The following is a 12,800-nucleotide window of genomic DNA, read 5'->3' on the forward strand; positions in this document are numbered from 1 at the left end:
CGGTTTGGAGTGGCGTTTCTTTTTTGACTTTGTATAACACCTCTCCTATATGGAATCCATACAGATCTTTTCCTTCTTTTCTTCTTCTTCTTCTTTTTTTTCTTTTTTACCTGCATTTTGACGGAATACCATAATACAAGCTACTTCCCTTGGACCCAAATCTGACCGGCTACGCATTCTCATGTCTACTTATTGAAACAGAACTCAGCAGGTGGACGCATTAACATCGATTCTCCCAATTATACAACCAAAACCAAAACTATTGCACATACTATTCGAATCACCGCTCCATACCATCACGGCCACCCCAAATGATCACAAGCGGCCACCATCAGTCTACGAAGAAGTGGAACCGCCAGCAGCTTCAATCAAGAACTTCGCAGCCGTCTCGGCGTCACTGCCGTAAGCAAGGTGCGCCATGACATTTCCTCCGTTCAAGCAGACGGGGTCACCCATGTTACAGAACTCCTTAACCTTATCACTGGCAAGCTTACCGACACCCTGGGCCTTGAGTGGGTCACCGAAAAGGACAGCAGCAGTGATCTGGCCAGCATCGAGGCTGTTGGCAGCATTGTGGACGACCATCGCACCCTGGGAGTATCCGCCCAGCAAGACCTTAGTCTTCGGGCACTGGCTAAGAGCCTGCTTGACAAGCTTGGCCATGGTGGGACCGCCGGATCCGCCCATCATTCCGTTGCCCTGTTCGAATGGAGTGTTAGTGAAAGGTCCGGTTGGTGATTACGACTGCAGGATGCAAAGCCAAGTCAAAATGTGTTGAAGGAGGGAATGGGTTCTCATACCGCTGCATCAGCCGGGTATGTCACACCCTGCACGGTGACCTTGTCGCCGGTCAGGGAGTTCAACTGCTTGGCGACGGGGGGTCCAACGACCGAGCCCATGTTACCCATCTCGCTAGTTCCGCGAGCGAAAATGAAGGTGTACTCCTTGCAGCCGTCATTCTGAGTCACACCGTTCTCGGTTGAAGAACCAGAGCCGCCTATGAATTGAAATCAGTATTGGGGTCTCAGTCTATGGATTCAGGAAATAATACCGAAACTGGGGAAACCGAATCCGCTGCCGGACGAGCTGTCCGAGCCGGTGCTAGAGGTCGAGCGTCCGGGGATGGGAGAACCGAAGCCGCTCAATCCACTGCCCGACGAGCTGTCGGAGCCGCTGCCAGAGCCAGAGAGTCCTGGCATCATGGACTTCCAGGCGTCCAATCCACTACCAGTGGAAGTTCCGGAGCCGCTGCCGGACAGTCCTGGCATCATTGACTTCCAGGCGTCCAATCCACTACCAGTGGAAGTGCCGGAGCCGCTGCCGGAGAGTCCTGGCATGAGAGACTTCCAGGCATCCAGACCAGTGCCGGTACCACTACCAGAGCCGAAACCGGGCAGCTGGCGGTTCTCGATGGTGGGAGTGGGAGCCGCGATGGCAATGCTAGCCAAGGTGAGGATGATAGTAGACTTCATATTGAAACGAGGGAAGTTATATAAAGAATGAATCTGAGAGACCAGCTCGACAGTGTAGAATAAGTGAACGAATGGCAGACTGGAAGACTTGAGTGAATGAATTGAAGACTGGCGAGGGATAATCTACTCTTATATATTCTTGTATTCCTACATTCTTGATATTGGTTCATTCGTTCGGCAGTTTACTTATCGGGAATCGGGCTAACCTCGGAGGGATGCCATCTTTTGGGAAATGTCTTAAACTAAGACTTTAGTGAAACGGGTACCCTGTTTCATCCTGCGACTCCTGCTGCAGGATATACCTGTTTTCATTGGTCCGTAAGTTGGAGAACACATGGAGTAGCCCTATAAAAGATCTTCAATAGTCCCCGGCCTCTCCCGCCTCGTGGACTTCGATCGCAACCTGTAGATCGTTATATTGTAGAAAAGGGCCTCGAATTCTCTTTCAAAGCATAGCTCTAGTATATGGACCTCATGTCTGAAACATCTTCAATTGATGTATCTACTATCTATACGCACTATATATGAATATGTGACAGATCCAGCACAAAAGTCCTGAGACGCAGGATGTTAGGGTTTGAGCTAAATGAAGTCGAAACTATGGAATGTTCCCAATATTGGGGAGCTCCAAATCGGGTACTTTAGCCGTTCAGCCATAAAATGGGTTTGAAGAAAAAGCCCTAAAAACAGGATGTGGAGAAGAATCGCAGGAATCAGAACGCGAACGCCCAGTGGGACCGGATGCTCAGGGGTGTCTGAGGGCACCCCACTGAGGTCAGGCGCAACCCCCTGATTTGCAAAACAGTGCCCTGCTCGGAGTACTATGCTGGATAGAGTATGCAATGCGCAGTTTCATCCAGAGAAGAGAATTGGGTCATGGAATTTAGAATGCCGAAACCTCGGCTATAATACATCGGTATATGTAGTGCATCGGTATAGTACAAAATCGCTCATCCAAAAGGACAATGTGATATACAATCGGCAATGAAGCCGGCAAATATCTACTGCCTCAGCTTCAGGTGATACGTCTTCAATGCCTCCTCCGTCATGAGACTCGGAGCTCCAACCATGGCATCGTCGCCCCCTTTACCAGTCTTCGGGAAAGCGATCACGTCACGCACGGACTCCTTGCCGAGCATAACAGCAACAAGTCTGTCAAAGCCCAGGGCAAGACCGGCGTGCGGAGGACAGCCAGAGCGGAGCGCATCGAGCAGATGCGAGAAGTCGGCCAACCGCTCAGCTGGCATTTTCAGGATATCACGGAAAATGAATTCCTGCACTGCTGCATCGTGGATACGACGACTACCACCGCCTAGCTCGACGCCATTCACAACGAGGTCATAGTGGTCAGCCACTGCCTTGGTGGGGTCTGTGAGGAGGAGGTCGACATCGGCCGGGGTCTTGGGTGCGGTGAAGGGGTGGTGTGTGGAGGAGAAGCCTGCTGCACCGCCCTGGCCGGGCTCGGAGTCTGAGGTAGGGGAGAAGAGGGGGAAGCCGACGACCCAGAGGAAGTCGAATCCGGTCGGGGCGGGCTTGAAGCCTGCTGTGACCGAGGCAGCGTGTAGCGCACGGCGTAGATCGCCGACGGGGGTTGAACCCCCGGAGAAAGGAGCACGGGGGCGTGCCTGCAGAATGATTAGGTCACCGTGGTCAGGGTCCAGTAGTTCCTCAACTTGTTCGGCGGCTTCGAAACCGAAGGGCTGTAGTCCGCACAGCGGCTGCTTGCCATTGTAGATGAAGACGCCTGGGCCGCCATCTGGGTTATCGTTGAACGGTGCGCCCGCAGGTGAGTCAAGGAACTGGGTAATGAACTTGTGGGTCTCAGCGGGATCGTTGTCATTCCCTTCAAGCTTGAAAGCCTCCACGACGGGGTTGGTCAGGCCAGAAATCTTGCTGACTAGATCCACGGGGAGAACATGATCAAGTCGAATAATTTCCATCCCGTATCTTGTGTCCGGCTTGTCGGAGCCATATTTTGCCATGACTTCCTGGTAGGATACTTTGCGGAATGGGCCCTCAGGGGCAGGGTCTTTCATCAACGACGACCAAAGTCGGCGAATGACCCCTTCAACGGTGCGCATGACATCGTCGCCTGTCGCGAAAGACATCTCCATGTCAAGCTGTACGAATTCAATTAGCTTATATCGTCCATCATCCAACAAACCAATATAGATACATACCTGAGTAAACTCGGGCTGACGATCTGCACGCAAATCCTCATCCCGGAAGCAGCGCGCAAACTGATAATACCTTGGCAAGCCACTAGCCATGAGAATCTGCTTATACTGCTGCGGACTCTGAGGCAAAGCATACGCCAGCCCCTCCCTCCGTGTAGGCACAATGAACTCCCGTGCACCTTCCGGCGTAGACTTGAACAACAGTGGGGTCTCAATCTCAACAAACGGCGGCCGACACTGCTCCAGCTCTTTCTTACAAAGATTGTGCGCGCGGGCACGGAAGCGCAGTGCTTTTCGCAGCTCCGCATCTGAGCGCAGTTGGAGGTATCGTTGCTCAGGTGGGAATACCGTTTCAGCCGTCATTATAATCTCCTTGGGGAAGTCGTTGAGGGGGTGAATTTCTTCTAATGCGAGCTCCCATTGGTCTTGGGCCGGTGTGTTATCCCCCTCTGACGGCTTTGTCTTCTTCTTCTTCTGAACTGTCCCACGTACAGCCACGGGGCTGTTCGCGTTTATGGTCTTGAGCTGCTCGAAGGCATCGTTCTTGGCGAATGCTACAACTTGTAGGCTTTGTTGCAGGGTGGGATCGGATAAGCGCACGAATGATAGTTTCTTGGACAGGTCGGCGCGGTTTCCCAGATATCCGTGTAGTACTACTTCCGTATTTGCCTCAGCCTGTGCAAAGAAGGTTTCGAAATCGTGGGTGGCAGGAGGGAAGTCCACTGTAGGGCATGAATATTAGCCAAAGCCCTCTAAAACTATGCAAATCCAAAGCTTTTCATGAGAAGATATCAACATACCAGCCCGCTTGTATGCCTCCAAAAAAGCAGGAAGCTGTTTAGGAGGCTCCTCCTGTCGCAAACAAGCCCGAGCATGGAACTGCCGCGGCGCCTGAACGGGGCTATAGCATTGTCTGGGCCAAGCAACTGATCGACCCCGCAGGAGGTTCGAGATCTCGATGTAGCTAGATCTCAACCGCAAAGTGCGGAGCTGCACGGCAGCAATTGGCATATTTCAACTGTCGTGAATGCAATTGCAGCCCACCCGGAAGAAAGCGAGTCATGTCGGGACCTGATCATTAAAACCGGCAGAAAGCCACTCCGCCCCAGAAGCGGACTAGCGCCCGCAGAAATAAAAAGCGCGGGATTTTCCCTCGTCCGTTTTTCTTTTCTTCTTCATCCTTCCAAGTTTTATACTTGTGAGTATTATGGTTCCCAGCCCGTCTCAACGGGCACTACCTTTTTTGATCGCTGTACTGACTGTTTCCCAGAATGATGAAAGCCTAGTGTGTTATATATGAGACAGTCTCTGCCCTCTGAGGCGTGCGGCTCTCTCTCTTCGGGGAGCTTAAGGGCTGTACGAATCGAGGGTAGGGTATGTGATATATGCGTTCGGCATACCAACCTTGTTTACTTGACGGACGCGATGAAGGCATCTCTGATCCTATTCACAAGACTTGAAGGTGTAACCATTGGCTTTGGGCCATGGTTTGAGGGTTTCCCTTGAAGCTGGGAGAGATGGATGTTGGACGGTCATTAGCAAATGACGCCTGATGTCCGAGGTCCTCTCTTTCCGCTCTTATTCCATATAGCTAGCTATACTTGACCTCGACCTTTCCCTATATCAGGTCTTGTCTTCTCAACAGCTGAGTTATACCAGAGTTCAATTGTTCCAGGCGTAGTTGCCCCGGTCATTGTCGACTCTCTATAACCTTACGAGAAGGCAGGAGAAATTTCAGCAAATACCTCTTCACCAGCATATCTGTATATCTTCTGTTTTGACATAGTAGCAATGCAGCTACCTCACATCTGACCGGGCTGCCTAAATTCGTCTTGTAGCCATCTAGCTCTCCATGGCACGTTAAAATTTCGAATCACATCAACGTATTTTGTAAGGTAACTTTGCCCAGCCTCAAGTAATCTATAACAAGAAGAAACCCCCTAATATAGTCCCCTAATCCCATAGGTTGTCTTAACACTTTTTCACGCAAAGGTCATTTTCTCCAACACGTCTTTCTCCCCACTATTCTCAACAAGCTTCTTGAATACACCTCCCTCAATCCCCATAAGATCCCTAGGCGTGCCAAACTCAGCCGCCTTCCCACCATCCATAACAAGAATGCGATCAAAGTCCGCAATAGTGCTAAGCCGGTGCGCAATGACCAATAGCGTGGTCGCATTACGACCGAATTCCGCACGGATGGAAGTCTGGATCAACGCATCGGTCTCCATATCGACAGCCGAGGTCGCCTCGTCTAGAACCATAATCTTAGGTCGGGAGACAATGGCACGGGCAAGACAGAGAAGCTGGCGCTGACCCTGGGAGAGGTTGAGGCCGCCCTCGGAGATGGTCGCGGAGAGAGACGTGAAAGCATTAGAATTGGTCTTCTGGGCCGCCGCTGGTGTCGTGGTGCCCGTTTCGCTGGGCTGGCGGGGCGTGCCAGTTCGCGATGTCAGGGTGAGCTCGTCGTCATCGGCCTCGGAGATCAGGTGCACGCGTGCTAGCGCATCGTAGAGCTCTGTATCGCTGTATTCGTCGAACGGGTCTAGATTCGATCGCACAGTACCGGAGAATAACACCGGGTCTTGCGGGATGATGGCAAGTCGGCTGCGGAGGTCGTGCAGTTTGATTTTCGAGACATCGAGTCCGTCGATGAAGATCTGGCCAGAGCGTGCCTCAAGGAATCGGAAAAGTGCAAGCGTTAAAGAGGACTTGCCTGCCCCTGTCCGTCCAACCACGCCTACGCGCTGGTTCTTCTCTACTGAGAAGCTGAGCCCATTCAATACCGGGGGTAGATCCGGCGCGTACCCTACCACAAGATCGTGGACTTCGAGATGGCCCTCTGTAGGCCAAGCCGCGGGCGCATCGGCTCCTCCTTGGTTCTCGATCTCGATGTTGGAATACTCAATGACACGCTCTGTGGCGTTCATGTTCAGCTCAATGTTAGCATATTGCCGCAGTGCCATCGTGATCGCAGCGTTATACTGCAACGCAAAGCTGAGAGCGAAACCCGCAAGTGAAGCGCTGATACCTGGCAGATAGACGACAAGCCCAGCAGTGACAGTTGAGAAGATAGCACCGACGATGCTCATGCGGAATGCGAGCCAGCGGTTGAACAGCCACAGGGTCCACCATGCTTGGGCATGACGATTTATCTTGTTGTACATGATTTCGATGTAGGTGTTTGGTTTCCCGAAGGCGCGAATGGTGATCAGGCCAGCGAGACTAGACCCAAACTGCTCAAATACAGGGCTCTTCGCAGTGCTCTCGAGACGTTTGATTTGACGGGCACCTGCCAAATAGGAGAGGGCCAGTTTCAGACATATGGCCAAGAGAACCACGCCGAGCAAGATCACCGTCCAGTTGACAAGCATTCCCGCAACCATGATTGCGAAGACATCTAGTACCTTGCTTACGAAGAACCCGATGTCGTAACCAATTCGTGAATCGATGGAGTGGAAGTCGGCTGTGAAGCGGTTGAGAATTCGTCCCAATGGGACAGTGTCCAGCCATCGGAGTGGCGCGCGGAGGATAGTATAAATCAAGCCATTGAACAGGTTCCTCGAGGCCCGGACTGATGCCGAAAGAATGCAGTAGTAACGGGCTGTCCCGATTATACAGGCAGTGATCGAGATAGCAACATAGATTCCGAGATACATAAAGAGGTCATCATCATCGTGTTGTGGGACAGGTGTGGTCGGTTGCATTGCATGCTGCAAGAGGATACTGTATTGCTCAGGATGGGCATGGGTATTGGAGGATGAGCGTGTCCAAATATTGATCCACCAAGACTTGTGACATAAGGATTAGCTAGAGGATATAGACAATGAGACTGTATGGGATTTATACACTTACCCGTCCAACCAAGAGGCACGAAAACATTAAATAGACCGCGAGCGTCACCAGCCAATAGGGCACGGAGCCACCTTTTTTCAAGAAAGCAAGGTACACTGCGATCCGCACAGAACCAGTTTCTCGTTTTTCGTCTTCAACAAACTTCTTCGGTGTAGGCGTATGTTGTGCAGTAGCAGTTCCATTTCCTTTGGAAGCTTGGCCATTTGCAGCCGTGTTCGGTTTCTGGTGGGATGTATTCGAGATCACCTTCTGGAGAGTTGTCCCCTCATCATTGAGGGATTCACGATCTTCTCCATCTGCGACAATATCCGCTTGTTCTGCAACTCGTTCCTCGCGAAGGATATCCTCTAGATGATGTGATTCTTTCAGGTCATCAACAGTACCTGCATATTTGATACGACCATTCTCCAGTAGCACAGAGTAGTCCGTGCGCGGGAGGCACAGTGCAACATGGTGAGTGACCAAAATGCGGGTTCGGTTCTGACCAAGTGCTCCGGTGAGAGCTTGCTCAAAGACATGGCGACCTGTGTGGGCATCGAGAGCGCTGAAGATGTCATCCATGATAAGTATGCCGGCTCTCGAGTACAATGCGCGGGCGAAGGAGATACGCCAGCGTTGGCCACCACTCAGATTGACACCATTCGCACCAATATCGGTCATATCGCCGTCTGGCAGCATCTCGAAATCCTTTTCCAGAGCGCAAGCAAAGATGACCTGTTGGTAGCGCTCTGGGTCGTCAGGGAGTCCAAAGAGAACATTCGCTTTTATTGTAGCATTTTCGATCCATGGCATCTGTGCGACATACGCAATGGCCGAGTCGATAATCCAATCTGCCTTTGTTGCAACATGATCAAATCGGTCTGTGATGGGAGGTGGAACCGGTACCTTGATCGTCCCGGCGAGGACATCACATTCGCCCAGGATCGACGAGAGAAGCAGACTCTTTCCAGATCCAGTTCTGCCGGATACCACGCTTAGACTCTTCGTCGGGAACTTTAAGGTCATGTCACGCAGAACGAAACGATCCTCGGAATCTTGGAATTCATCCTCCTCCGCAGGCCATGCAACAGAGGCACCCTCAAAAGCGATGTATTCAGCAGGGACAGTGTTGACAACGTTTTCGGAGGTAGCCAAGAATTTGTCGATGCGTTCTGAGCTAACCTTCGCTTCCAGACCTATGGACATGAGCTCTGGTATAATAGCGAGCGACGCCTCGAGAGAATTGAAGATTGCCATAGCTGTGAAAGCCACGGAAGCGGACAAAGTGCCGTTAATGATGGCGTACGTAGTCAACGAAACGGCAGACAAGCCGACGGGACCGAGAACCCAGATCGCAAGCAGGCCAATATCAGCAAGGAAGGAAGCCCACAATGCGCCAAGTTCAGTTTCCCGCGTCTCTCGGACACGCTTCTGCCATTGCTCCTCCAAAGCCGAAAATTTAATCTGTCTGATTCCCTGCAGCACTTCGGTAACGATCGCCAGCTTCTGGTCACGGAATTTCATCAAGCGGTCCTGGGCGTTCGAATACTTTTTAGCTGCATATATATTCAGTGGCGTCACAAGAAGAGAGACAGAAAGACCGGCAAAGGCACTGCGCCAGCCGAGAATTTGTACCAGGAAAACGGCACCGATAATGATTCTGAAGATCGCCTGTGGGATAATATAGTTGTAAGAGGCAAAGTCGGAAACGCGCCGAGCATCCACGGCCACATGGTTGATAATACTCTGGCGGCTCTTCTTCAACGCATCCTCGTCATCTTCGCCGGCCTCAGCGGATCCTTTGCTGGAATTGTCGGATTCAACTGGCGGTTTGAACCTTTTTGTATGCTTCACATCCTTCCGACGCATGGCTTTGGCAAATATCACCGCTGACAACTGTGAGTAGATCGGAACCCCAATTCTGGAGTTGACGATCCAGAACAACCATGCATCCACGCTCGAGGCAAGGAACAACAACCCACCCAGGGCTACCACCCAGATATACGACTCTCCGGCGTTCCAATCTGGAGTACCGCGCAGTTCGAGTGTGCTCAAAATCTGAAACAGGGCAACCTGCGGCCCAAAGCTTAGAAAGCAAATTGCCAGACTGAGCGTCGTCTGGGCGATCAGCGGCCCCAAATGAGCAACAACAATCGCTATCCACAATTTCCGGTTCTGTCGGGCAATTTCAAATTTCTCGCGGAGAAAGTCAGCACGCCTCGACGCTGTAAGCTTGGGGATATCCTCGAGGTCCATGGCATTATGCTTCACTGCGTAGTTTAGCAACCCATTGGCCCAGCCAAAAGTAAAGCGGCTGAGTAGGGATACTGAAAGCTCTCGCTCAACCAGCTGATCTTCATAGTAAACATCCGGACGACGCGGTATCAGAACACAGAATACGGCGCGAAGAGCAGCGCTAGCAAGTTGGGCCAATTGCAGCCCGACCCAGACTACCCCATGGGGGAGTCCGAGCTGAGCTAATACCACGACGCTCAGTTCAATGCCCGGAACCGCAACCGCAATGATACTCCCCCAGAAAGCGAAGCAGCCGAGAACATATCGGCTTGTCGGTCGCGGCTCGGTGAAGAAAGCAACAGCTTGAATAGCGAGCAGAAACTAGAAAATAGCAATCAGCTATCGAACTTGCTTCAAATGGAACGGTTCCACATTTATTTTCGGGCTTTCTACTTACCCATAGGGTAAACTGCAGCCATATCGGGCTGGGATTGGGAATGGCGAGGTTCAACGTTGCAAGAACAGCCATTGCGAGAGTCGCCAGGAAGCCGACGATAGAGCACAGGGCAATGGCGATTCTTTGCCATTTATCAGAGAATGCTCGGAGCGATTCCTCGGTCGCTTCGCCATCTTCATCGCAGTAAACATCTTTGGCTAGTTGGATGGGCTCATGATCACGCGATTTGCGGGCAATGCGGGCGATACTCTGGATAGCAGGTATACTATCCAGAGCAACTAGCAACAAGGCTAGAGAGGTAGATGTCGCCAAGTAGGTCATCGTTGTCCGCTCATGAAAAAGAAAAAAGAAAGAAGGACAGATAAAGAGAAAGGTCAAGGCGTTATCAGCCCCCAACTATAGCGAATACGCTGCATGTTAGCGCGAGCTGGAGTGTCATCGAGCGGGGGAGGGAATAGACCGATCTCAGACCCTTAGTGACTCAAAGACCTCGCAATCAGAATGCGAATGCATATTAACTGTCGGATTAATTTCCCTCTGGGGCTGTTGAGTCACACGCATGCACTACCCTGTACAGACCTCGTGTTCACGTTCACTGCATCATCTGTAGGAGGTTAACTCCGACCTCCGACCTCCGAGATTGGAGGCATCGTGTCGTCCAATTATTAATGATGTGCGGAATAACATCCATCCATCCATGGATGTCCTGTACAGAGTAAGCACTAAGTACTTGTGACACCTGCTGACATTCCACTCTTCCACTCTTTGAAGCCAGGGAAATTCCACAAGTCTCCACCTGTATAGCTTGTATCCATCTAGTGCCCATCTAATGCAGGACCGGCCTCCACCCGCGTCTCGGCACAAACTCTTCCACGGCCTCGTCATCCAAGACATCGCGCGCCAATCGCGCCGTAACAATGCTGCGCTCAGCCTCCGGCCCGTGCACGTAAAACGGCTCGAATCCTCCGGCAGGTTTACGAGTCCACGTTCTTTTCTTTCCTCTTTCTTTCAGCCCTTCACTTTGATTCACCGTGGTCGGCTCAAATCCAGAGGATTCCCGGTCTAGACTGAGGAACCAGCGCCGTTGGTGGATCGAGCCGATCGTGTTGCTGGACCCTGGGTAGGCATTGTTTCTTTGTATTTCAATGTCGGCAGTGTTGGTATCATCTGCATCTGCATGCTTCCCCCGCAATTCTTCTTTGCCAGGGGGCGGCGAAGACGATTCCGAGTCTGAGGTAGACGGCGCTTGTGGCACCGTTGGCCTGGATGGATGTCGACGACGCCGTTTGCGGCCTTCGCGAATCGGCCGCGCGAAATCAGTTGTTTTGTCCATCCGCAGAGTAATAGTGTAGTCTTTTGGTAGACGACTTCCGTGCAGTCGGAGTCGGATTTTGCGCTTGGTATCTAAGTGTTAGAGAACTGAGCCCACTGTCTCCACATTGTACAGGATACCTACATTTTGAAAAGCTTGTCGCAACTTCGCACTATCCGATAATGGCTCTTCCGGTGAAACCTGACTATCTTCGGACATTTCTGATCGAGAATCATCGGTCTCCGGCCCAGATGGGTCCATCAGGTAAGGTAGAATTTCATATTCTCCAGTGTCCCAGATAATCAAGCTCCCTGTTTGTTGGGAAGCTGTTTCAATGAGATGGTTCTGAAAAGATGTAAGTAATTGCTGTTATACCAGGTCATGCCAGATCACAAACCCACCCATAAACAATGGATCCGAGTTTCGGTTGCATTCCGGTTTAATCGCTGGCTATTCGGATCCCCAGGCATCCCATACATAACCGACCAACTGACAGAGCTAGTCTCTGAGAACTGGAGGCGGAGATCATAATGGGGTCCTGCGATGGGATGGTCATGTTGATGGATGACGAAATGGCGTCCTTCTGGGTGCTCGTTGCGTTTGTACAGCTCGATCCAATCTTTGATTGGCAGCCGCGGTATCGGCTGTTCCGGGAGTGGGCGAACGCATTCCTTGAGCCTTGCCGAAATTGTGCTTAGATGGTCGGTCACTTCAACGTGACCTGCTTCAATAGCAGCGAGACTGGGGGAAGTATTTGGTCGTGATGCGCTCAGTGGGATAGTGTCTCCGCCATCTCCATCCTTGACCAATTTGATGGATGATCTTTTTCGTGGCGGAGAGACAGGCGCATTTAAACTTGAGAGAGCTGGGCGCTGCCCATTCAGTGGAATTCCCCTTTTCAGTTCATGCTCTGGGCAGGTTTCTGGGCTACAGGCGCGTTTCATGATCGGAGCACCTAGACGGAGGTGTGTCGCGGGTAGTATCGATGGCGAGTTACAGCCAGGACGCACATCATTGGCATTATTGGGTTTATGTATTACCCTACCCGTATGGCTATTATAGATGGAGAGTTCAGTATATGTTCCGCCGATGTTGCAGATAAGTGTATTAATAAGCTTGACTTCCAAATTTGGAAGGGTTGGCAGGGCCAACGTGTCTGTTATATATAGCATCAGCTTGCAGGTCAAGCCACAAAGCAACGAGAAGAAAATTTAAGCGCAAATCTGCTTGAATTTAAGACTATCTGACCACATGAAATATGATAAAACCAACAACAACAAAACCGCACCAAAATGCGTACTGTTGTCTCAATA

The 12,800-nt window shown here is 51.4% G+C and overlaps 4 protein-coding genes across 4 annotated transcripts; all 4 read right to left on the reverse strand.

Moving 5' to 3' along the window:
- Nucleotides 1-336: 336 nt before the first annotated feature.
- Nucleotides 337-1,472, reverse strand: N7525_003359 (carbohydrate esterase family 5 protein; the record flags this gene model as incomplete). Its single annotated transcript, XM_002559189.2, has 3 exons — nucleotides 337-699; nucleotides 801-997; nucleotides 1,052-1,472. 3 exons carry the CDS (start codon nucleotides 1,470-1,472, stop codon nucleotides 337-339), a joined length of 981 nt encoding a protein of 326 aa, XP_002559235.2.
- Nucleotides 1,473-2,473: 1,001 nt separating this feature from the next.
- On the reverse strand, nucleotides 2,474-4,660 carry N7525_003360 (aspartate--tRNA ligase MSD1; the record flags this gene model as incomplete). Its single annotated transcript, XM_002559188.1, has 3 exons — nucleotides 2,474-3,592; nucleotides 3,653-4,371; nucleotides 4,450-4,660. The coding sequence occupies 3 exons, from the start codon at nucleotides 4,658-4,660 to the stop codon at nucleotides 2,474-2,476; spliced, it is 2,049 nt and encodes a 682-aa protein (XP_002559234.1).
- A 971-nt stretch (nucleotides 4,661-5,631) lies between these two features.
- N7525_003361 (uncharacterized protein) lies at nucleotides 5,632-10,496 on the reverse strand (the record flags this gene model as incomplete). Its single annotated transcript, XM_002559187.1, has 3 exons — nucleotides 5,632-7,440; nucleotides 7,505-10,099; nucleotides 10,176-10,496. 3 exons carry the CDS (start codon nucleotides 10,494-10,496, stop codon nucleotides 5,632-5,634), a joined length of 4,725 nt encoding a protein of 1,574 aa, XP_002559233.1.
- Nucleotides 10,497-11,001: 505 nt separating this feature from the next.
- N7525_003362 (uncharacterized protein) lies at nucleotides 11,002-12,431 on the reverse strand (the record flags this gene model as incomplete). Its single annotated transcript, XM_061212677.1, has 3 exons — nucleotides 11,002-11,579; nucleotides 11,628-11,832; nucleotides 11,982-12,431. 3 exons carry the CDS (start codon nucleotides 12,429-12,431, stop codon nucleotides 11,002-11,004), a joined length of 1,233 nt encoding a protein of 410 aa, XP_061069698.1.
- Between the last annotated feature and the right edge of the window lie 369 nt (nucleotides 12,432-12,800).

Source organism: Penicillium rubens (assembly GCF_028828025.1).
Source record: "Penicillium rubens strain IBT 27055 chromosome Unknown utg000002l_segment0_segment0, whole genome shotgun sequence".
In the NCBI taxonomy this organism is placed as follows: domain Eukaryota; kingdom Fungi; phylum Ascomycota; class Eurotiomycetes; order Eurotiales; family Aspergillaceae; genus Penicillium; species Penicillium rubens.